We start from the raw sequence: 26,212 nt of genomic DNA on the forward strand, positions 1-26,212 counted from the left end.
CAGTTGTATGATTGAATCCCGGACGCAGTGAGGCTGTGTCAGCTCTGCATGAAAACAATGGTCGTTCGATATCAACACAGAACCACTGGGGTGATGGAGGAGCCATTGTGAGATTGTATTTGGCTGTACAAGACAAATGTGTTCATTACCCAAAATGAATCCAAGAAATGAGTCATTTAGGACAGAGTGAGGAAATGCAATTCGATGCTAATTCAGTGCTGGAGTATTCGGACTGGGAATCTTCCTGCACAGATTTGAATACCAAAGCAATACATGGCCCAGCTAAAGTAGAGCGACTTGTTCTGGATGCTAGATTGAGCCATTTAATCAGTAATAGAATATGGCATGTTCTCTTTCTAGACTCGACATTTGGCCAAAGGTCAGGTTGTACAGTAGAGTCCTGTGAAGAGCTCTTGTAAATTTTGAAAAATGATTTTATTTCTGAAATTTTATTGAAATAGTGAAATGAACGTTATACAAATTTGGTACATGGTTGCTTAATATATCAAAATTCTGTTTGCTAGAAAAAATGTATTATTCACCTTGCCTTAAAATGTATGTAAAGGCCTAAGACATTCGAATTGTTGAGCATACAGCCATTCCAAATTATTGTTGCAGAAACAAACAAACAAAAAAGATTCTATCTGTATGAAAGCATATAAAAGATTCGTTGAGGGAAAAACCCCAGAAAACCGAGTTCATTCAAGACTTTAGAGGAGATCCACCAGGCGTAGAGTCAGTGCTTCTATGTCTTTGTGTCATGGTCATAATATAATATCTAAACATTAAAATAATTTATTTTAAACTCAGTTTAGTTATAAATGGTAAAAATATACAAATACTAGCATGGTAATATATGTTTAGCTTTACTTCAAAGTGACATTAATGCTGCCACTTTTATAAACCTACTTTCTACTTCACACTCTGTCAATGTCCTTAGATACAGCATTCAGCTAAACAGTTAGCTCAGTCGGGAATAACTAGTGGTGTTAAGAAGAAGTTTGACGTTTATTATTTGAAGTGGTTGAAGACAGTTTACCTCCACTTATTTTATTTCAAATGAGAAATGCACAGAAACCAAAAAAAAAATTATATATAAACATAAATACAATATCTAAAAGCATTATAGAGTATATAGATCATAACAAAATTAAAGTAGTCTTTTAAGGGCAGATAAATGTGGAATTTAAGTTAGCGATTAGCTGCAGCCAACTATCTTAGCATGAGCTTATAGTGGATACTTAACTTTAATGTTAGTGGAAATAATTAGTGCTTTTGATTTAGCAAAACTAAATGTTTAGTTCATGGTGCTGCAGTCAGTGACGGCTGAAAACCTGTCAAGTCATCAGTCTTTTCCACGACTGTTTTGGCCATATGATAATATTTTGTGTTATGTAATATTCTAATTTACTAAATAGCTTCTTTTTACGTTATTAACTTTAAGCTGGAATATAACATCAATGAGCAAAAACTACATTCTACTAACTTCCTAATTGTCTGAGACGTATATTGTATAAAACGTTTGATAGAAGGTAAATAAATGGGAACAAAGATACAGAAGAAAGAGTTGGTGTTATTATGAGTCTGTTCAGCTAAAAAAAAAACCTCAAATATTGTGACAGCATGTAATCTATTCAGAGTGTATTTGTGGTTCACCGACTGCTCAGGATGTGCATTTCGCAACATGGGGAGTGAATTTTATCTGGCTGTCTAATCCAAGAGGATTGCTAATGCTCACGGAGGCTCAGAGAAAGTGTTGTCAGCTCTAGGCAAGTCGAGCACACACAATCTATTTAGCTGGGCTTATGTTCCCTTTTTTTTTGTTGCCCCCCACCCTGAAATGTGTTCCCTTTGTCCACGTTTGCCCAAAAGGCAAAAACTACCGAAGCCAGATTCTTTTTTTCTTTTTTTTTTAACTTTTCCTCTTCTCAGGTGGATAAATAAACTCCTCCATAATCTTCAGTTTCTGCGGGTGCTTCTCGTTCACTCGGATGAATGTCGCTGTGGTGTTGGCCAGGCCTGTCTCTACTGTTAAACATTTGGGTTTTCTTTTATAGGCCCGGTTTGCTAAACATGGGTGACTCAGCCACTCAGCCCTGGCTGGCCGACACGTGGCCCAACTCCTGCTCCAACCACAACGACTGCAGCATCAACTGCTGCACGGCAGGCAACGGCAACAGTGACAGCAACCTGGCCACCTACAGCCGACCAGGTAACGCAGACCAAAGTAAATAGTTGACTCTTGCAGGCAGCGGTGGCGAAGCCTCTTGACAAAATAGTTATGGTGATAAGATATGCGGGAGCCGGGGGAATCTGCAGTGTAAAAAAAAAAAAAAAAAAAAAAAAGAAAGAAAGGAAGGGGGAGTACAATCTGATATCTGGGTTAGCTCTCTGGAGAGTCGGTGTGTGCATCTCTGGCTTCTGCAGGTCTCCGCAAGAAATAAAAACAGGAGAGCGTGTGCTTTGTGTGTTTGATTTATCTGAGGTTAGGGTAGAGCTGTTTTAGGCAGGAAATAAAAGGAGTACACCGAGCAGAGCTTATAGCCCTACTCTGTTGCTAATCAAATTGCTCTGCTGATTTCCATACAGTTGTTATAGCCAGTAATGTAATTTCCTCTAAGTGCTCAGTTGTTTAAGAAATGTGCAGCAGGCGAAGGAGGTCAGGGCTGGCCTGCAGACGGCATCCAGAAGCAAAGGGGTAGAGGGAAAGATGGAGGGAGGAAGAGAAGGAGCAAGAGGAGGAGGAAGAGGGCATCAGAAAGAGAGGGATAGGATTAGACTGAGTCCCAATTCCTAGAGTTATCCTAGAGTTATCCTTCCCCTACAGTGAGGTACCCAGCACCTTCATTTAGGCCGTCATTTGAAATATTCCTTTAAGAAATGAGACTCTTATCAATCCTTTTGTAAAGTCTCGAAAGCAGGAGTGTCAAACTCCAGTCCACGAGGGCCACTGAACTGGAGGTTTTAGATGTGCCACAGGTACAAAACACTGGAATGAAATGGCTGAATTACCTCCTCCTTATTGTGTAGATCAGTTCTCCAGAGTCTTGATAATGATCTAATTATTCTATTCAGGTGTGGTGCAGCAGAGGCACATCTAAAAGTTGCAGTCCCCTGAAGACTGGAGTCTAACTCCTGTACTCTAAAGGAAAAACAAAAATGTGTTCCCAAACAGACCCTGGAAATGGTTCCAGGAGATAATTTAAGGAGTACCACCTTCGTGTTTTTGGTCTACTGTTCTAGTAGAAATAAGACAAAACCAAATTATAAGTAACTTTTTAACCAGATATAGAAGCTTGTTTTTAGACAGTAATTCTTGAAATATTGATGAAAAAGTACTAGTTCCACAAGATTGGAAATGATGCGTCATTAGAAATATCTTCACTGAGAAAATATTTGCATTTGTGTATTTTTGCAAGTACTGTACAACTTTCCAAATGTTTGCTTGAAAGGTTTCTCGTTTTGAAATCCTAAACTAAAAAAACCCTTCTTCACCTTTTCTGGTGAAAAGTCTTCAGTAGATATTTATTTCTGCTGTAAGTCCAAAGTAGTTAGCTTTGAAAATCAAAGCTAATAGCTTGTTGAAGAGGGATGAAAACCAAAGAGGATTCCTACCAGCACTGTTAGCTGCCATGTTGCTAAAAATGTGCTGTACAAAAAAATTACCTTAGAACAAAATCACAAATCAGAAGGTGTAACAGCAGTTTAGGCAAATTAAATTTCTATGAACTTTTAAAATACCTTCATGTTTTTATTGTAGGGTTTATTTACACAGAATCCATTATGTGTTCTACATGAAACACACTCAGAACAGAAAATGTTAGACGTCACTTAAACAACTATGTTTTTTTGTTTGCTTTTTGTAATGTTTTACATTTATTTACAGTCAAACTCAAGAAATTGGAATTAACATTAATGTGTCTCGTTAGATTAAAAATATTGAACATGAATAGTTTTTTATTGGTCTGATGTAAATGTCATGTTTTCATTAGCTTCATGATTAAGAGAACTAAACATGTTAAAACAGTTTTGGTCTAAATCTATTTAATGTGTTTCACTTGGTGATAGAGTTACTGAAACATTTCTATTCTAAGTTATTAAATGGGTCTACTCCATAAAACTTTTTTACATTTTACATATTTTATGGAGCTCATCTCCAGCCTATGTTTTTTGTGAAAGTGTCTGTTGATTTTCCTATAAATAACCAGCAGAAACATGACAAAGGCTTAATGGTTTATAAAATACCTTCATAGAAAAGCGTTTTGGTCCTGAGCCTGTCTTCAGATCTTGCTAAAAGTGAATGAGATCAAGAGCTCGTTTTAAAACTAATTAAGGATCATTTTGTTCCGATTGCTTTACAAGGCTGCTTTACACCACTTGGAGAACAGTGACCTACAGAGTAATGCAGCCAAGAACTTAAGCCTGGATGACGGGGCTTAATGTTAATAGTTTTCAGCCACGACCAGCAGGCCTGTCAGTGGAAACTTGGACTGCAATAAAATGTTTTATGTTCTAAATTATGCTCGATGGGGTCTCCGGCTTTAAAAGTGCCACATAATTCCTGTCCAGCTGTTCGACCCAATATACATCCAGCCGCTCAATCGCTTCTCCCGACTTCCAGCCTCTCCCTGTGAGGATTAATAATTCATTCCGCAGACTTCATAGTCAACTTCAGTTTTTCTTGGTGCTAATCACCTCTTCCCAGGTTGAACGCAGCACGCGATGTTTAACAGGGAATAACAGGCAAAAACAGGCAGCCCTCACTCGCTCACACGACGCCCCGCTGTACGATGCTAAAAGCTCGCCAGACGCAAAGCTTTGTGTGTGTGCCAAAACTAAACTCCGCACATTAAGAGGATCACTGACTGGGTGACAGAGCAAAGAAATCAGAGTTAATGTCCCTTTATCTGAGCCATAGGGGCGCTTTCGCACGTCAGCCCTTTGAAGTGTAGATGTGCAGCTCAAATGTGCAGCGCGAGCCACATGTACCTATACGGTCGTCTCTGGATTTTTTTTTTTACCGCGGGAGCTGGCTCTCAGATCTGCTGGAGGATTTGAATATTTTATGAGCCGGAGAAAATTGGATCCGTCAGTGAAGCTGTGCTTTTACTGCGCGCTTCGTTCCGTGTCTTTGATACAGACATGTCTGTCTGTCCTTCTCCATGAGTGAAGACGCTGCCGCCACCGTCAGATGGGAGAGAACAGAGATGACGCCCACACTGAGTCATTAGTGAGGCTAAGCAAAAAAAAAAAAAAAAAAGAAGCTGAAACCTGTATACCTAACTACAGGTAGATAGGAGTAAAATCCACAACTTGATCAGATATTTATTCAGACTAATAAATGAATTTATAAAGTGAAGCTGTACAATCATCATTACACATAGAATGATGTATTACAACTATTTAATGATTCTGACCATCGAAAATGAGGAAAAATAAAAATTTAACACATTAAGTAGGCATGGGCCAGAATGAAATTATGATGGTATGGTAACCTTAGGTAGTAATATCACAGTTTTGATGCATAATTACAGCTCCAAAATGAGTTATTTTGAAATGTTAGTTATTTTGAAATAGCAATGCTCCCCTAGATGTGCGATCATGTTAGATGTGTCATCTGTTTCTTCTTACTCTAAGCTGTTGCCATCCTTTTTTTAAACTTTAATATGGGATATCAAGTTCTGAGGACTTGCCTCCTTCTCCTACAATGTCACCAGGTGACTCTGAAACCATCCATGCACTGAACAGACACTTAGAACAAATCAATGCATGGAAGGGTCATAACTTTCTCCAGCTGAAGAAAAACAAAATTGGAGCTATTATCTTTGGATCTAAAGATCTGGAGTTGGCATGTAGCTTCAATTATTACAGTTAGAAACTGGAGATCAGGTCCCAAACTTTAACCCTACGCAAGTTAAGGTTCACTACTTAGAGTGTAGTGAACCTTAACCTGCAGAGAGGCATAAAGACGGATACAAAGTCTGACTTATACCACCTGAAGAACATTTCTAGGATTAAAAGACTAACATCCCAGCCATAGCTAGAGAAACTCATCCATGTGTTTATCTTTAGTTCCATTGTCTATACAGCCTCCCTAAAACGTCCATCACACAGATGTTTTTAGTTCACTCTGAATGTCCAGAACCAGAAACAATTAGTTTCTTTAAATCAAGGCTAAAAGTCTGTCAGTGTTCCAGTGGAATTCTGATTAATATCGTCGATGTATATTTGATGATTATTCTAGGTGATTTTGATGATGGCATTTGACAAAATTCAATGTCTGTTGCTTGTTTCATAATTGATTCCTGTATTGTTTTTATCACGTAAAGCTCTTTGAACTGCCTTGTTGCTGAAATGTGCTGTACTAATGAACTGGATTTGACCTGAATACTATAGGTCTGTCAGCTTTAGAAGCTGCTCAGTGGTATAGCAAAGACTGACTTAATGCCCTCCCCATGTTCCCCAGCCGACTGTATCGCCAATTATAACAGCCAGATGGATAACAAGCAGACCAACCTCATGGTGCCAGAGTCCGGCGTCTACGGAGATGTAGACCTGTCCAACAAGATCAACGAAATGAAGACCTTCAACAGCCCGAACCTCAAAGATGGCCGCTTTGTCGGCCCGGGGGGCCAGCCGACGCCTTACGCCACCACACAGCTCATCCAGTCTGCCATCATGGGCAACAACATGAACTCAGACAGAGGGACCGGAGGGAGCGGAGGCGGACTCGGGGGTGGAGGGGAAGTAAATGAGAAACACTGCTGGAAGCCTCCGTCCATCCAGCAGAAGCAGGAAATGGGCTCCCAGCTTCAGTACAACATCTTGGAGCAAAACAAGCTGAATAAGGGTGAGTGTGTGGCTGCAGGGGGGCAGCCATGGCTGCAGCAGTCATCTCCGAGCCATGATCTTCCTCCACTTGACTTTCCCTACTGTTGTTTCGGCCCCTGGCTGTTCAGCCCTGCTGTGGAAGACTTCATGCTCATCAACCCTTTGGCTTTCTCTCAGTCCTTCTCAGTGAACACAGGCATCATCACTCCTTCCGTCTGCTTTTTCTCTATACCATTCATGTGCCGCTCCATCTTCCTCCCTGCATTTCTTTTCTTTTCTAAATTGGGGCGTTGTCAAGCACTGTCCTGGAAGAAGAGGGCAGATCTTTGACTCAAGCTATTATCAAGTTTTTGTACCACTCTGATAGAGTGATACTCGTGGTGTTTTGTTGCATGTGTTCACATTTTAATAATTTGCTGCATGCCTCTTGTCATGTGTAGCTGTTTGCACAAAGCTTCTTCGGTGCTTAAATGTTCTTTTCAAAGTAGCAAAAGAGGTCTGGACAACCTACAAACTGCTTTCTCCCCGACAGACCGGTACAGAGGAGGCGACAGTCCAATGCCCGCCACCATCCCCTACAACCAGACCCATGACACACACACCGGAGGTTCCTACAACAGCTCGGACCGAGGCAGCAGTAGCACCTCTGGTAAGAAGCTTGGAGCTTATAAGAGAGTCTTCGCCATATACACATTAACGTGGGTATGTGAATGCTACACGCATAATGTCATATAGTCTATAGTGCAGGGCAGAGTCTGCACCCAAAACAAACATACAAGTCTAGCACTAGTGGGAGAAATGGCTTTTGGCCAAAGACAAAAGAAATCGCTAAAATCTCACCAGTCCAAATGCCTGTCCACTCTCTCCCCTCTGTTTTTGTTCACATTTTATAAAGAAGGAAGTTCTGTTCAGTGTCTTCTTTAAAGACAGATACAGGGTTTTCATGTGGTTTCCTTGCAGTGGAGTTGCTTTGGTTGGTTTGACTCGGTGCAGTGTGGAAGTGAACCACAGCAGCTGAAAATGTAATAAAAGTTGCAACTTTGGTCCCCGATAGAACAGAGTCTAACGGACTATCAGATGTGAAAACACTGTTAGATTGTGAGGAAAATCCAGATATCAGCACAGCCCACCAAGACATGTACATGCAGGTTTCTGATTTAAAAATATTGCTGAGATGGACATAAAGTTACAGCACACTAACAGGTCCTGGTTTAATTGATATAATAGCTGGTCAATTATATAAAAGTGCCTCGATTGATATTGACTTTTAGGAGTCAATATTTTATAGTTTATTTTCCAGTTTCTTATAAAACATTTAAGAAAGGCAGCAGCTCCTTGGCATGAAGGCTTTTTCCATTTTGTAGGCACATCAAGGATGTTTGAAGGAAAGTATGAAGGGACATTTTAATTTTGTTTTTCTGAATCCAGTTTTGTATTCATACTTAGTATCTGCTTATTTTGTCCTAATTCTGTTAAATGGCTTTACTTTCCATTGTGGGGCAGCCTAATTGCATCAAATTCTCAATGTCTGTCTGTGGACAAGGACAAATGATTACACAGTGCAGACGGCATGCAACACTGCCACCTTAATGCCATGTATCCATTCTGATATTGTGTTTGAAGTTCAAACCATTAAGAAGAGCCCCTTACTGCTCCTTGCACATCACAGCTCATTGGTTCACCATTTTAATAGCTTGCCTTTAATTGGAGCCGTTTCTGCAGTTTTGATCACACCTTTTCTCCAAACGGCGGCTTTTCTTCTATTGCCAGCGTTTTACTCATCATTTCTAAAATTAAAACAATTTCTCTCTGTCAGTTACATTTTGAATACTGTGAATTTATGTTTTTGTTCAGAATTTTTGTTTTCCTATTTCAGAGTTTTATACGTGGGAAATGTTTGTTGTTGTGACTGACAGGGCATCCTTTTCTTTCCTGAGCAGGGAGTCAGGGTCACAAGAAGGGAGTACGGACCCCCAAACTACCCAAACAAAGCACAATGAATTGGGCTGACCTTCTCCCGCCTCCCCCGGCAAACCCAGCCCCAATGCGGAACACAGAGGAGTACTCGCTCTCCATGGAGGAAAGGTAAAAACACGACAAACACTGCTCTTTTCTTAAAGAGAAACAGAATTTAGAGATTCGTGGCAGGTTTGTGACATCTGTTTTAGGCAAAACTTACTTTGATTTCTTATGTTTAGGAAAGTTTACAATGTCCTGTGACAGATGGCTCTTGTTCACAGGACATTGTTCTTTATAAAACCGGGAACAAGTGTAAAATTAAACGGAGGAAGAGCAAAATGGCTACCCTTTATCCTTAAAACGTAGAGGTTTCCATGGTGATGTCTTGGATTTCCTGTGAAATTGCAACAAAAATGTCTCCTGAAACCAATCTGTTGGTTATTCCATTAAATACTATCAGCTCATTCATTACATAGTAATGCATTTTTTACGTCAAATCACCATCATAAAGTTCTACATTTTAACAATAGCAATTATTGACATAATTGAGGTCGTCAGTTTGGCGACCTCAATCATATATTAGGTAATTATTTAATAAGACCAGGTATATTTACCTCGTCTTATTAAATAAGGGTTCACCAATAACAATGCCCCGATTTCCTTAATTTAAAGTGATCTGTAAATATTTACATCTTACCTGCCTCAGCAAAGGTCTGAAAATTAGTCACTGTCCCTTTTTGCTCTGTCATGAGAGAACCAACATAGTGACTATATTTAGCGACTTTTCAGACAAAAACAAAAAACATCTAAAAATTGAAATGAGCTAAATTTGAGGGGTTTTTTCTCATTAACAACTTCTGCACTAAAAATATTGTCAACACATCTTGATAGAACTCCACTGTGATGCATTTACTCAACAGAAAAGATGAGATTTTTGAATTTCTGAATCTAGTAACTAGATTACTATTCCTTACTTTCCAACTCTTTGTTTATCATGGCTCTTTCATTCATCAACCCCAGGAGTTTTTTTTTCTCCGACTTATATCAAGATGCCATGAATATTTAGTGCTTCTGTTTTTATCTGCTGTGTATAAATAAAGCATGTTTCCGTTGACTGATGTGCAGCCAACAAGCCTTGTTTATGTCTTGTTGCAGCTGTGATCCTGACATGCAGTGCCCCATGCCTCCAGCTCACATGTACCTGCAGCCTGATGAGCTGGAGGAGGAGGAGGAGATGGAGCGGGGTCCGACTCCTCCCGTACGCGGGGCGGCCTCCTCCCCTGCTGCTGTGTCCTACAGCCACCAGTCCACGGCCACGCTGACCCCCTCCCCCCAGGAGGAGATGCAGCCCATGCTCCAGAACGAGCCGGACAGCCACGAACGAAGGCATGCCCGCAAAACAAGCACGACACAAGTATCTAAAAGAAAAGAAAAACCAGAGACTGTGTGCTGCTGTTCAGAAAACATTATTTTAAAGATCCATCCTGTATATTTAAAATTCATAGTTGTTTGTCATGATTTACTCCATTAACAGCACATTTTGTATATTGCATTGCAATGTCAGCCATTTTTCAAAAGCACATTTTGGCCTTTGGGATGATTTCTTACCTTCAGGAAAGTCGTTTGTTTCAATTCATTTCCAAACTAGGAGGAAAAAACTGTTGCCTTAAATAAATTCAGTTTATTATATGTCAGATACAGATTATTGATGAGCAACAATGAAGTTGTAAGCAGCAACATTTCTATTATTGATGAGGAACATTAGGAATGTAGAAACCTTTGTAAGATAATCTAGCATCTGTACTGTAAACAGACCATCTAGTCTCTAGTTTTTGTACAGTTCAGTTTTGTACAACTGAGATTTATTTTCAGTAACTATAATCACAATTTAAAGCTTTTGCTACAGGTGATGTCACACTGCGTGTGAAACTGGATTTTATTACTTCAAAACATAATTCTCATTTTAAACGGTCTGGTGATTAGCACAATTAGAGTGATTAGTACCAAACTATTTTTTAGGCAACTTTGCAAATTAGTAGTCTAATATTTTATACCAAACATCAACATTAGCATCACAATTAGCAGAGTTAGCATTGTTAACTGGATCTTAAAACAAAGATGAACAACAATTCGTTTTAGTACCTGTACTTGCTTACAACTGAATTGAAATTTAAAATCATCTTTCACATTTTGTTTTAACCAAAACAAGTCAAAACAATAGCAGAGCTCACATTTGAAATGTTTTATCCTATTGATTAGCTAACCAGTGGCTGTTAGCACTGATAGCAGTTATTATGTCACCTTTCTCAAATTGTAGCCTTAAAATGTCTTAAGTACATTAAACAAAATGTAATTTGTCCTCAAATCACAGATGTTAAATTTTGTTTAACATGACTGAACATAGCTATTTAAACTCATACTTGCTTGTGTAGCTTATGTAGTGTTCAGTTGCACGCAGATATTTTCATTGTGTTCTGGGAGTCCAGGCTGTAACAAGCGTCTAACACACCCTTGCTAACTAACTAGGTTTTTGCATTCATCACGGCTAATGGGTGCAAATAGATCATTACATTTTTTAAATTTGACTTGCTGAAACATGTAGATACTGTGCAATGTTGACCCTTACCTAAACTGATTTTCAGAAACTTCCAAAAGACCCCAAACATTACCAATACATATGACAGTTTCCAATCATATATATATATATATATATATATATATATATATATATATTTATTTTTTCCAATGAATACAATAAAGTAAATCAGACAACATGAAGAAAATTAATGACTAAAAAACTCAAAATTTATCTTTCCACTTACCAAAGACGTCATGGTGTGAGCCCTCCACCGCCTCCAAGGCCCCTCTCCCCGTCACACACATACGGCTACATCAGCAGTCCCCTGGCATTGGACACTGACGGTCTGGATGACGAGGACATACTGGAGGAAGAGGAGGAGGACGGGGATGAAACGGACGCGGAAGTGGCCAAGATGCACTACCACCACACCCACCCCCACACGCACTCTCACCACCCCCAGATGCACGCGCGGAGGTTGCTACTACGAGACCTCGAACAAACGCCCGCGTCCAGCATGGGCGACCTGGAGAGCTCGGTGACGGGCTCCATGATCAACGGATGGGGGTCCGCCTCCGAGGAGGATAATGTCTCCTCGGGGAGGTCGAGCGCGGTCAGTTCATCGGACGGCTCCTTCTTCACAGATGCGGACTTTGCTCAGGCGGTTGCCGCCGCAGCAGAGTATTCAGGACTCAGGGTGGCAAAGTACCCCAACCCCCAAGGCCAGGAAGTGGGAGGAGCTTCAGGTAAACTCAGCTACTTCTACTGGAGCTGGAGTTATTCTGAGAAACTTGACTTATGCCTAAAACGCGTTGGTCTGTTTTGTCTTCTCAGCACGAAAATACCAAATAAACCAGCCGGGCCACCGCCCTGGCAGCCCAGTGTCCACAGATAGTAATATGAGTATGGCAGCTATTCACAGAAGGCCTCCGAAAAAGCAAAAACAGCATCCTACAGGACATCCAGGCAGCCAGCGGCGCGAGGCCTTTAACGAAGGTATTTGAACTTTATTTAATCATTTGATCATTTTCAGCCTGTCCACAAATCTTACACAATAGTCTTGCATCAAGAAGTCTTGCTTTTAGTTAAAAAAGACAACTGATATAGAGCTGGACAAGATATTAACAAGGTATATCACAATCAATGTCAATAGATAATACTTCCAATAGTATTATCAATAGGTTGTTGTCTAGGAACAATCTGTTGAATAACTTGCGCAGCAGTAGTTTCAGGTTTTGCCACCATGTAAACAGTAATGGTGTGGAGAGGAATCTGGATAAAACAGAAAATATTTCAGATATTTAAAAAAAAACTGATCTATAATATTTCTATGGACAAATATGAAACACTTATATTGGGATATGTTTTTCAGTAGCTAAGGTCAATTTGGTTCAGCGGCTTTCTTTTGATTCTTTGAACAACATCAAAGAGGGAAAAAGCAGTTTACTATGAACTTGTGTGTGTGTGTGTGTGTGTGTGCGTGTGCAGCCAGAGTGTAAATCATCTTCTCCTCTGTGTTCATCCTGTCCTCTGGGAGTTGTGTCCAGTTTAGCAGCGTTAGCACTGGGATACTCCTCTCCCCTGGTCTCTATAGGAATGGCTCTGCAGCGCCACCTTTAGCTTTGAGCAGGTTAAACACCAGAACAGCCCCTCACACCTTGTTAGCTAAAAGAGCTACTGGCTGTTTCTGCCGTCGGTTCTAAATGATCGGACCTTGCCACTGAAAAAATACTTTTAGATTATTTCTTCCTGCTTTGATCTTGTGGAAGGGTCTTTTTTGAAGATGCATCTGTATGCTGGTGTTAACACACACACGCACTTCCTCTGGTGTGCACAGTGTGTGCAGCCCCAGAGCTGGCTCTCCTCTTAGTGTCAGGTGTCCTTGAGTGTTGGAAGCACTTGACAGGGAGATTTAATATCCAACTCACTGGGAGCCAGACCAACTATATCACTGCAGAATTCCTCCCTCCCACACTCCCCACCACCACCACCACCATCATCCTTATATCCCAACATGTCCTCTGCCCCTCCTTCACGCTGATCTCTCCATCCTCTCCCCTGTCTTTGTTTGAGCAGGGGAGGGGAGCAGACTGACAGCTCTGCAGTTCTGTGTATCAGTCCTTTTGCTGATTGCATTTGATCTGAATGGATTGTTTTTCATTTGGAGGTTATTGCCATCCCCCCCACAGTCATAGGCTGTCTCTGGTCTGGAATCCTGCTGCTGAGGTGATAGGTGAGGAAAGGTGGTTATGAGCATTTAGAGGGGAAACAGAGCCAATGTTTTCAGATATCTGATCTAAAGTGCATCCTCATGTGTCACGAGTCTCAGTACATTAGAATCTCGTCAAAAACTGAAAACGATACTGTGTGATTTTTTTCTGTAAATTTTGATAATTATTGTTTCCAAGTGTATCTATGGAAGGAAAACATGTTGCGCTTGAAGGGCAACACTTCAGCCTGGTTGTCTCTATGTTGAGAGTCTTCATTAATCAATTGCATTTAATCGAAAAGTATACATCTACAAATTAAGCAACATTTTCAATTCGGAAACCCTTTTTAGTGCTAAATTAATGAATAAATAGATATATGAGCTCAAACAACAGAGATATTTATTGTTTTTAAGTTTATTGTTTTAGTTTACTAAACCATCAGATTGGTGCAAAGTGCTGCTCCACCTGTTCAGTCCTTCTTTATAAATGTGGACTGTGGAGGCTGACATTAGCGCTGACATCTGCTTCTGCTACATGAGTAGCTTAGACATGAATAGCTCACTGACAGGCTAACTCCGTTTTAGCTAGCTTCCTATCAATGAAGCAATTGATACTGAACAATATTCTTATCCAGCGTTCCATCGGGTTGGTTTTTGAAGCAAAAATGAACTCCCAGTGAAGAGGCTTTGTTGTCCATGGCCTGTGCGTTAGATTTACGGGCGTACCAGCAACATGTGAATACAAAGGTTCTGGCTTGGTAAAAATAAAAAAAGAGAAGTAATTAATCTGTTAATCTGTTCTATCTATATAATGAAATGAAAGTCACACACTTGTAAAAATCTAATATATTCTATACATATATATTTAGATTTTTTAAGAAATGCCAATGAATTTGGAGAAGGAAGACAAACCCTTGCCCTTCTCTACGTCTCAGATCTGGTCCCTTCCCTCATGTTTGCACAGTAGATAGAAAAACCCACATTATTCCCTCTTCCCTCCAAGATTCATTGTGTGTTTGACTCCAATGCCTTTCTCTGGCCGCTCTCCTGTCTCTTCTGATCCTTCTCAGCCTCGCCTGCTTAATTAACCAGCAGTCTCATAGATTCATCCTCCATGGCGAGCTCACAGAGACACTTCTCAGACCTGAGCACTGTCCTCCCCGATCATAAATCTACCAGGCACACGGATCCACCCTGGTAGTGAGCTATAGCTCACGGACAGTGGCATTGATTGGACTCTGAGGCCGAACTCTGGAGGCATGGTAGATATTAACAAAAAAATTCTGCTGTGTGATATACACCCTTCCTCCTCCTGCTCACCCGTTTGTATTCAGAGGGAGTATGTTGGAGCACACAATAACTGCAAAAGTCTACTGAAACTGTCAGTGTCTGCAAACGAGATCAAGGGAAAAAAATCATCAACTGATCCCCTTTTTGAGAGAACAGTTAGTGGTACTCTATATTTTCTATTGATGTCCCCAATAATGCACTCAAAAAAATAATTATTCAACCTGATGATTAGTTGATAAAAATTAATAAGACATTCAATCATCAGAAAGTTGATCTCCTGCTAAAAGGGGTTTTACCTTCTTAGCTAGCATGCTACTTTATGTCTGGCAGACTTGACATTAACCAAGAAATCATGATCCGACATAAATTTGTTATAAAAGTATTACTGATTAAACTTTCAAAATGATGTAGCTTTATGTTATTAAAGCTATTAAAGGTGTTATATCATGTTTATGACTGTGTCATGACAGTCTTATTCACAACCCGTCAAATAAAGTGTTGCCAGGTTTTTCACTGAAGTTACAGATCCGACACATGGGATCAAATGGGAATCAAAGCTTGTTGTTTTTTTTCTCTTTGTTTTGGGGCATAAAGTCGTTTCCACAATCTGAGGGACCAAGAGAAATGCTTATTAACACATTAATGCTGTGTAAAAACCCCCGATGGTGATGAGAAGATGAAATGCCATTGATTTAAGGCTGGTGAGGCTTTTCTCTGGCGTGTGATGTGTGAGAGGCCAGGCTCGCCTGCCCAGCAGCTCTTGTATGAATAATGGCTCAAGGACAGCTAGCATTGATTCATTGACAAGGGAAGTCGAGCGAGCCACTGACCATCAAGCCCCCCCTCAAACTTCCTCGCCTGCCTCTCGCTCAAATCTCATAACTCTGCTCCTTGAATGTCATCTGGTGTGTTTATCGTCCGCTCTGAAGACTTTTCGGTCAGCATGTGTACACACGCCGCAGCTGTGTTTACGCATCACCCCGCAGGTGTGAGTGACGGATAAATACTCAGAGAACTTTCATGGGTGCACAGTTTAAAAAAACAAAACAAAAAAACATGTTTTTTATTGTGCGGTTGATCACTTCCTGTGTTTATCCGCCAGACCTCCCTCCTCCACCCATTCCTCCTCCAGCGGTGCTCAAGTCTCCCACACATCCCTCTAAGGCGGCTCTGGAGGGCCGGGGAGTGATTTCCCCCAAAGCGGGCGAGGGCCGGGACAAGCGGGGAGGGGTCTACCGGCCTCAGGAGGGCTCGGACCCCAGAACCAGCTCATCTGAACGGAAAGACGCTCAAGACAGACAGAAGACTGCTCACGGAGGGAAGGGGAACAAACCCGAGAGCAGCACTGCCAGCAAGGCGCGGCAGAAAACAGGTACTGTCACACTTACGCCGCTGTCGGTTAAATTTCTGTTCTGAATGAAAAGTCACACAACTCTCCTCTCTCTCTTTACAGAGGACGTTCTGCCGTACAGCCGACCACAGTTCCCAACGGTCAACAGCCCCAGAGACCCAAGCTCCTCCAGCTCCATGTCCTCCAGGGGGTCGGGGGGCCGGCGACGAGGGGAAGGAGCACGTAGGAACCCTGGAGACCTGGTCGTCAATAACTCTGTAGCCTTTCACCAAGCAGAGGAGGAGCTAGAGGTACAAGCTAACAGCGGTCATCAAAGCTAACTGGACTTAGTGGTGTTGCTTTAGGCTTTAGGCTCAAAGCTGGTAAACCAGACCATAAAAATCAGCTTCAACAGCTTGACTTTAGTTGCAACTTTAGTGAACCATTACATACTAAACACTGCTGACTTGGCCCATTTGGTACTCATGTCTGCTCCATCAAAACCACAAATATGACAGTGTTGACATACCGAGCCAGGTGCTTTTTCAAATATTAGAGTAGAAGTGTTTGTCAGAAATGTCAACCCAGTAGTTTGGTAAAGGGGGAAAAAAAATCACACTTCCTCCAGGGTATTACACTCACTCTGCAGGGAAAGGCGGCTCAAATCTGACTTCTGTTTATATGTGATGTTTTTCATGAACACACAAATGTTATACAATCAGCTGGTTACGATGCTGGCACATATCAGAAGAAGTTGACTTAGTTTGATCTTTTCTATAGTAGCACTGGCTGCCCATGTTTTTAACTGTACCAGTTTGTATTCTCTAGAAAACCGACATGTATCGTTTCTTCTCTCCCAGATGCTGGAAAGCTGAAGACGTCAAGATGAAAAAGGAGGAACTGTTCAGATTTTTCCCAGAGGAGTGGAGCACCATTTTTTTCTCTTACAATTTTAAATATCTCAGTATTTCACCATCATGTTGGCTGCCATTATACTGTATAACATCATATGTGTTTCTTTACATCGGGAAAAACAGACCAATGGTATTTTTCCCCCTCTAACTTATTTCTTTGCCCGTTTTTCTTTTGTTTTGTTTTTTTAAATAAGAAAGTGTGAAGGTTGATTCATTAAGAAAAACAACAAAGTAACAAAACAACGGTATATTTATGTTGAATTCCAATGCAATAAGCAGTGAAATTCTGCTTCAGACATTGACATGACTCAACCTGCCTTGACAAGAGCTCGGGAACGCCCACCCAATGAGATGTTGCTGGAAGAAAAGCGGCCGCAAACAGGAAGGGGGGTAAACTGTCTGTAAATATACGTGTCTGTGTAATGTCTTGTTTTGCCCATCGTGGTTCCTCGAAATGGTCTTCCTCGTTTTGTTTAGAAGATCTAATTTCATTACGTCGGTAAATAAAATTATTTTATCATTTCCATCCATGTTTGTAAATTGCTATATTGTTTACCTGCCTCTCCCGCCCCCCATAAAAAAAGAAAAAGTGCCACTTTGGGATTGTTATATTTGTTTGTCTTTTTGTAATGCACTGTTATGTTCTGTGTTCTCATCTATGTTTTTTTTTTGTTTGTTTTACTTTGGTTTTAAAAGCACAATCACTAAACTTTATTTTAAACCATTCTATCTATTAACCTTTTTCGTCTTACTTGGAGGAAAAGAAGTGAGACAGAAAGAGTCTAGTTAATCCCGATGATGATGTTGGTAAAGTTTGCTGTTTACGAAGGCTGTGCTTGAAAGAGACTCCGCCCCCCCACCCCCACCACCACGCCAAGATTGTCTCCCTCTCCAGTTCTGATGCTAGCTCAAGTGATAAAGACAGTTAATGTGAGTCATAGCTGCAATGTAAATATCCTCTTTTCACAATGACCATAAGTTCAGCTATTGCACATGAATCAAAAACGGTTGTGTTGCCTACAAATGCACTTAAATGAATGTCAAATACAGGAAAACATGTCACTTTGGGAACCTGGAGAGGCTTTGATTGGGCAAAAAGAGTCTTTTCTTCATGCAAAGGGGCCGATTTGAGCCCTGTTTCAAGAAGATGGGGTGCCGTTTATTCATAGGACATCTGCAAACATTTGTTTCGTAAAGTAAAAAAACAAAAAACTGAATAAAAACTTCAAATTAAATGATATTTGTCATGCATTCATTTCTTTTACAGAAAAAGCTTCATTTCTAATTTGTTGTTTTGCTCTGTAGATGCCACAGAGAAATGAGACGCATCAAGTTTATCTGAATGGTGAAGAATGACATACACAATCAGGGACCGAAATCCAAAATGAATATGAGCTTTACTGATCTGACGAGCATTTTGACACTGGAGACCAAATTAGTTTTTTTTTTTGTTTTTGTTTGCTTGTTGTTTTACATTGTCAAGTGTCAGCTGGTTTGGTTCACTTTAGCCCCGTGTTAAACAAACTAGACATTTTTGAGAAAAATGTTAAACTCCTTGCCTGTGGGGGCGCTGCACCAAGAACCACTGAATGAAATGACAAAACCCTCTGAAGACACTGAGTGCAACTTCCTTCACAAATACTTAGCAGTTGTAGGATTTCTCTTGTCTTTGATAAAAGAGCAGGAGTCATTTCTAGCTAGCACTAGACACACTCCTCTGTTTTGGTTGTATTTACCAAAACAAATCCGTTTTGGTAAAGTAGCAACAGTCGACTTCCTGCTGCTGTAATGGTCGCCAATCTGCTTGGCATTAACATATGCACTGGAACAGCACCAGAGTTCACCGGAACCAAACCAGACCTGAGTTTTTAGGCAGACTGGAATACGATTGCACATTCAGACCTCTTCTCATTACAAGCCCATTGCTGCCTTTAGTAACGAAATACTACACAACTTTAGTTTTAATTAAGTTTCCTGTCAATAACAAACATCACGAGGGCCGTATTCACTTCTTCCTGGTGTTAGTGTTTTTATCCACACTGAATTAAATCCCTTGAAAGAAGGGTTCCTCTCTGCACATTAAACTTAAACAGTTTCTCGTCTGCTTTCCAATTGCATTCACACCTCGTCAAATGAGCCGGACTTTCTAGGCAAACAAGCAAAGCAGACTAAACAGGTCCAGTGTGAACGAACCCTTCCTGTCTTTCTGTTCAGATACTGAGGAGTAACTAGACAAGACAAAGACAAAGACTTTCAAACATAAAGGTTCTGATGCACTAACAATGCAACAAAGCTCAGTTTTGACTTGTGATACACAGTTATAGATGATACACACTGGCCCCCACAAAATGAACACACTGTACTTCAGAAACATTGTCAAGGTGACAATCATCAATATCCCTGCCACACTGGCTAAACAGCCATTTCTTTTTCTCATTGTAGCTGTTCAAATGCATCACCTAATGCCAGTTCCATTAGTGCTCCCCATTACTCACAATGTCAGCATGCCATGTCACTTAGTAAAGGCATTTGGAGAACAAGAAGCAGGCTAAAAACCAACAGTAAAAGGGATTATGTGTAATTTGACAGGTCATTTAAGTGTGAGGAGGCTTCAATGAGGTTACATAAGCAAAGCAATGAAGAAATGGTTGTATTTGTCGATTTGACAAAAATTACCCACAAAATTCTGAGTCACTGTCGCCTGATTGGTTGCTAAACTACATTTGTTCCATTGATAACCTGCATACTGCTTGTTCTCTCAGAGGCAATGAAGTGGCGTATGGGAGCCTTTAAGGTATCTGACTTAAACATCAGTGATGAAAAAAAGAACCAATACCTCGCTCTCCCTCCTGAGTCTCAGCATTGGAGAGGAAGTCTTGTTTTTACAATTACATATTGCTAACCCCCTTCAGCGATCTGTGGTGTCAGGAGATGTTCATGAAAAGCTACAGGATTCAGCGTCTAACTGTGCAGGGGTTGTCATGACGACATAAAAAGAATTTATTGGGAGGGTTTTCCGAGGAGATGCAACAGCCAGCAGGTTCCCTGAAATGCTTCACATTTTGGGACATTAAAACCATAAACGATAGTGTCTTCTGTTGAGGTTTTAAATGACTAAACACCACCAGGTAGAGAGACATTTTTGAATGTTTTATGAAGGAAAAATCTAACATGGGCCAAATGCATTCAACTCCTTTAACCTGATAGATATTTAGGGGACTTCAAAGTTGCCTCGTTACTGAATTGAGTCCACCTGTGTGTGATGTCATCTCATAGCTGTTTGTGAAAGGTTTCCTAGACAACATTAATGACCAAACGGCATCGTAAAGACCAAAGAGAACAGCAGCTTTGTTAAGTTATAAGCAGAGCCAGGCTTATACTTAAAAATACTCCAAAGTAAAATATTTGATGAAAAGACTAACATGTTGTAGACAGACAACATTTTAAATTGTAAAAATTCTCATAATCCCATTTGAAATTAAAAATAAAATGTAAGACCAAATAAATTTACATAAATTAGGACACAAAAACAAAACTTCTCTCTCATAAATAAATCAATATTTAAACTACGGTAGGTAAATGTGAACAGTGCAAACTATCCATAGGGAATATTACTCTTACAGGCAGCTAGATGTAGCTTGTGATTTCTTTTACTTCTCATTATGAACCAATAAGCTTCAAACATCTACAAACCTGAACATCATAAACTAACAATACAGACTATTAACCAGAGAAGCAGCCAAAAGATCCACATCTCAACTTTTAGTGAGCATTTTTCAAATCTGGTCGAGTCATAAAGCAAGTGAAAAACAAAAAGGTTAAGATGTCATTTTATCTCAAGAGGTGGTGGTTGTGTAAAGAAATGAAACCATTACATCCGTCAGTTCTTAAAAACGCCACATCAGATGAAACCAAATCTGGTGAAAACCATAAAGATTTAAAAATATGGTAACTCCAACTTTAGACAGACAGCAACGTTTCATCCTAAATTGGAACAAATTCAGAGAACCGTTAATATTTACTGATAACTCCAAATGCAGCCAGATCTTCCTTCCTCCATATTCCCAGCTGAGCAGCTCTCAGACATCCCTCCCCCTCCTCCGTTCCCTCAGGTCGTCTCTAATAAGCACCTTTCCAACCAGGAACAAATTTGGAACGGGGAATCGTTCCCTTATGCCTCAATCCATCATTTTAATGAGTGGAGGTGTGTCCTGGGCCCTCAATGAGATGCAGGTGATTAAAGATACTAAGCGGATACACAGTCAGGCCGGCTGCATAATGGTATGTATATTCACAATGAGGTCAGACTGTCTGTTCTGGTCGTCACAGTTACTCTACCTGCGAGTTTAATGCCTGCAGCCTGCAGCCCACACTACAGTATGACATAGTTGTTTAATAGTCATAATCTTTTGAAAGTAAAGCTGTTTAAAACCACAATTAATATTGACTAATATGCAATGCCTATATTGTGATGTTTTTTTAATTATATTGTTCCAGAGTTACTCTGAAGAACATGAAAAAGGGGAGATCTTTCACAAAAAAAAGCACGTTTAGCAGAAAATTACTTTTACAACTATATTTGATTATGTATCAAAACACAAACTGCACACTGCATTTTTATATCTATAATCAATTACTCCATCTAAATATAAACTATATTTTTTCCGTTTTAAAGAGAACACATTAATACAATACATTAATCTCCTGTTTTATTGTAATAATGTAATAATGTTTTATTGCCCTGGTTGGCACAGGCCTGCACAAGAACTTTATGATCTGATAAGTAAAAGTATTATGGTTTTACAGTATCAACAGCAGCATAAATACATTTTATAGTGTATTAAGAGGTAGTAGTTCATCTTGCTGCTGCGTAGATATCTTTATATTCGGGTTGAGTTGTACTTTTCCAATCTGTTCAGTTTTCTCTTTTTATTAAACTATTATGCACAGTATTAGTTAGCCGATCACGAACTTCTGCAAATTCACCTGTTTTATTATCCATTGTGATTTTGTAGTCCAAGTTCCAGGATGCTGAAGCTACAAGTGTAGCTCCAGTCAAAATGTTCAGTTGTTGGATGTATTAACCACACAATTCATTCAGTCCTCAGTTCATCTTTCCTATGGACACGACAGACAACCAAGCAGTAAGTTAATAACACTAAAAAGAAAAACTTTATTTTACACAAGAATTTATTGTGTTCATATCATTGTTTTAATAAAAAACATCTTATTGATGTTAGCGCTCTGTGCTAGCTATTATTACATGATCAGTTTGGGGTTGTTTTTAGTCGTTTTAGTCTTGGGGAACATATGATCTGAGTCAGTGAGGTTTCTGCTCTGCTATGAAACTATAAAAACGGCTGACCTGTTTTGTGACTAGGAGGGAAAACGCAGCTCAGACCAGAGGAGGAGCTACAACCAGGCCACACCTTCCAGCATGAGTCCACTTTACAACAAAAATGACACTTTATAGGTTTATTTATTATCAGTAGTAATAGAGTAATATTCATAGAAATGAATAAGTAAAAAAAAAAATCTTCAGTGACATTTACCAAAGTGTAGGCTAAAACTATTCTTTAAGAGCAATTCGATGGTTTTTGCTCGTGTGAAATTTTCCACCAAATAATAATGTATGTTCAAACAAAAGATTGACAAATCTCCCAAATTGAGGCTAAGGCCCAATTACTCTGCACAGCAACATGCAAATCACATACTAACTTGTAAGTCACATTAACCTCTCCTCCTCTCTCAGCTTCCTCCCTCTTTATTCCTGCAGTGTTTCACTTTTCTTTTCTTTCTCTCTCTCTTTCCTATCAATGATTGAAACTACTGTTGCTTTCAACTCGGTCCCAGCAGCTGAAAACTAATTTCTTTTGTGCACATTCAGGCTGTCTCTCGTTTCTGATCGTCAAACTGCTTCATTAACCTCCTTCCCATGCTCGGAGGTAATTAAGTGAACAGCTGTGCGCTGTCTGACAACTCATCTTAGTGTTGCAACCCTCTGCGGGAACGCCGGCGAGGAAGCCGTCTTTGCAGGTGCGCGGTGTTTAGGCGGCTCACCGGCACCTCTCCACCGCCATTTACTCTACAGCTGCAGGTCAAACGCCACCTCTTCAGATAATCAGTCAAAACTCTCCCAGGATCGGCAGCCAGCTCCTCGTCGTCGCTAAAAGTTGCTACTAATCAGTTTCAAACGCTTTAAGCTCGTTTCGTCTTGTGAAAACGGAGCGCTGGTGGAAAAGGAGAAGCATCGGGCAACTTGATGAGGACGCATGGAAGGCAGCCAAATTTTTTTTTATTAACCCAAGAAGTAATTTGGATGATTTGTACATCCATTTGTCACTTAGCCAGTCATTCTAACCACCCTTATTTAGTGCCGGTGGGGTTGTACAATTAACCCAGCGGAGTACAGTTTCCTCATTCCATCCCTTCAATTCAGCCTTTTTTTTTTTTTTACCTGCCATGTCTGCTTTGCATCTGTAAGATGATCACATCTAAGGTTTATTAAAGCCCATAAATCACAGCCTTTCTTGCAGAGCGCTCTGATAATGGTGTGGTGTTGTAAACTAGAGATCAGCTGGATTAGTCACATAAGCAGCAGAATTGATCAATTTAAACACTTCAATAAAGCTGCTATGAACAGTAGATTAATGGCTACAGGCCTGTTTCTGTAAAAACAACAACAGACTCTTTAAATAACCGAATCCTATGAAAAACCGAACTGAGATCCGGCTGCACAATGTACATAAATTATACATATTTATATAATTTATGTAATACAATCCTAATACAGTTAGGATTTATACAATCCTAACTCTTTGGTGCATAAAGTGGTTGAAAAAAAGATCCAACAACTGTGTGTTTGTGTGGAGAAGAAATTTCACATGAAAACTGACTTTTACTAACAATTCAGACTAACAACACGGAAAACACAAACCAAAACCGTCAGGTGGTGATTTAAGTTAAAATTGTCCAAACACCACGAGTATTTCCGGTTTCTTTCTTTGCTTCTTTTGTAAAGTTTGCAGAAAGAAACTTTACAAAACCTTTTCCGAGGCTTAAATCTTAGAGAGGAGATGTGGTCTGTTTATGGTGCATTTTTATCCTAAAGAAAAAGATAGAAAAACTCCAGACATCTCAAAAATGAGATATTTACATTCATATGCAAAAATTTTACATTGTACTAAAAAGATCTTGTACACACATAGCCGGGTGCATATACAAACATTTCCATCACTAGGTTGAAAGAAACATAATATCATACATACAGAATTGGTTTTAGAAAAGTTTTTATCCACATAAAAAAAAATCCATCCTTGAGGTTTACTTTAACCATGCCAAACCCATAGGGGGCACTGTAGCGCAAAGCTAAAACCCATGTCAGCTAATCAGACTGCTTCAAAACAACGTGTTTAGGAATTAAACACGACTCCAGTGTTATTATCGTATGTTATTATCAGGATAAATAAGAACAAGATGATATCGATCAGGAATCGATATGTGGATATTGCATTACTTGTCGCAGATTCTATAGAACCACAAACTTTGTTTTCCCACACACAAGCACAATTAGATCGTTGCCAAATCTCCACTATGGTCTGAGTTTTTAATAAGTAATCCTTTTAGGAATATTAAATGATGTTTTTTTGTGTGTGGGTGAAAGGCCAAAAACTTATAAAAATGTATTTTGAATATTAATGCTGCATGAACTCATGAGTGAATATGTTGTTGGGAGGGAGCGCAAAAGTAATATAATACTTTTGCGAAAACAATGCAAAAAGAAATCATTCCTCCATGTCTCCTCTGGACACCAGATAAATCCTCAACTTTCTGTGCAAGGAATGTTTTTCTTTCAAGGTTTTTTGTTTGCTTATTTCCTTTTAGGAGACTTCTAGGTTTCTGTCACAAGTTATCACTATGGCAAAAAATTATAAATAATGTGTCCGCATCTGAAGAGACTCACAAGGGTACTGCTTAAGCTAGCTTGAACTCGGCTAGCTAGCCGCCAAAACTCAGGCAACCAAAGCAATCTTGTTATCTTTACATTGAACAAAAAAAATACCCACCAACAAGATCCACCATGGCACTTCGATGTAAATGACAGAAAAGGTGTGGCGGTGCTTGATTTTTGGCGAGAAAGCATAATAGGAATAAATTGGGATGTTTTTTCAGGCAGATGACCTGAGGGCATGTTGCTGATTTGAATGACGGCTGTTCTTCAGGCAATGATAGATGGAAGGTGATGACACGGGTGAGCGAGCGGCGTGGGCGGAACAGGTAGGGGAGGAAGACGTCGTTTGAGTCGGGGCACCTCTGGGTTCAGCCTTCATTTTTACTCCTTTCTACTCCATTCTCCCTGCTGCTGACAGGCTGAGACATCGGTTCATCACGCTTTGTGTGGCCTTGGGAGGTTTCCCCCCCTCCCCCCTCCTCTCCACATGAGATAGCTGATGTGCTCCTGTTGCCATCTTAAGCTGTTGTTTTACAGCCTGGTCATTTTTCTCCGATGACTGTGACCTATTCCAGAGCTTACCCCTTTTCTTACCTCCATTCATTTTTGTGTGTGACAGATCTGCATTTTAACCAAATAATTTAAAAGTAGATAATGTTGATTATTGCGAGAGGCAGATGACATTGTGTGAGTGGCTCCACGCCGTATGTTATTTGACAGCAATGTGTTCCTAGACAGTGTCCAGAGCTTGTTCCATCGATTATTATTTTTCTTTCCACTTCAAAAAGACTAATGAGCCCACAGAATTCCACTAGAAAGGTTAATACAATATTGAAATGTCAGGAGATTAATGATATTGTTCTTTTTTTCCTATGGTCCTGTAGAAGCGGGTGACAAATGTCTTGCCCTTTTCACTCCTTTCCCTCCCATTTGTGATCTGCTTCTCATTCTCTTTCACTACGTTTCTTTCCATCCCCGATTTTTCCTCCATTCCTTTGTCTTCTCTTCGTTCTTCTTCACAGACCATTGTCTCCAGATACCGAGGACTCATCTCCCAGACTCTTCATAAATGCTGTAGCACAACGTAGGCGACTGGCTGCGCGCGCCTGTCAGTAAATGAATAGCATTGATCCGTCTTCATTAGGAGGCA

The 26,212-nt window shown here is 40.1% G+C and overlaps 1 protein-coding gene across 6 annotated transcripts in view; it reads left to right on the forward strand.

Moving 5' to 3' along the window:
* Positions 1-18,346, forward strand: part of robo1 (roundabout, axon guidance receptor, homolog 1 (Drosophila)) — a 438,436-nt gene extending 420,090 nt beyond the window's left edge. For all 6 annotated transcript variants that reach the window (XM_044118650.1, XM_044118649.1, XM_044118652.1 and 3 more), the window contains 10 exons: positions 2,058-2,212; positions 6,467-6,850; positions 7,364-7,480; positions 8,772-8,916; positions 9,946-10,176; positions 11,618-12,114; positions 12,203-12,364; positions 15,970-16,239; positions 16,321-16,508; positions 17,058-18,346. In XM_044118650.1, the coding sequence (XP_043974585.1) occupies positions 2,058-2,212; positions 6,467-6,850; positions 7,364-7,480; positions 8,772-8,916; positions 9,946-10,176; positions 11,618-12,114; positions 12,203-12,364; positions 15,970-16,239; positions 16,321-16,508; positions 17,058-17,072 (2,164 nt within the window). In that variant the 3' untranslated portion in view covers positions 17,073-18,346. The remainder of the gene's footprint in view (positions 1-2,057; positions 2,213-6,466; positions 6,851-7,363; positions 7,481-8,771; positions 8,917-9,945; positions 10,177-11,617; positions 12,115-12,202; positions 12,365-15,969; positions 16,240-16,320; positions 16,509-17,057) is intronic.
* The last annotated feature ends 7,866 nt before the right edge of the window (positions 18,347-26,212 follow it).

Source organism: Gambusia affinis, linkage group LG06 (genome assembly GCF_019740435.1).
Source record: "Gambusia affinis linkage group LG06, SWU_Gaff_1.0, whole genome shotgun sequence".
Lineage (NCBI taxonomy): Eukaryota > Metazoa > Chordata > Actinopteri > Cyprinodontiformes > Poeciliidae > Gambusia > Gambusia affinis.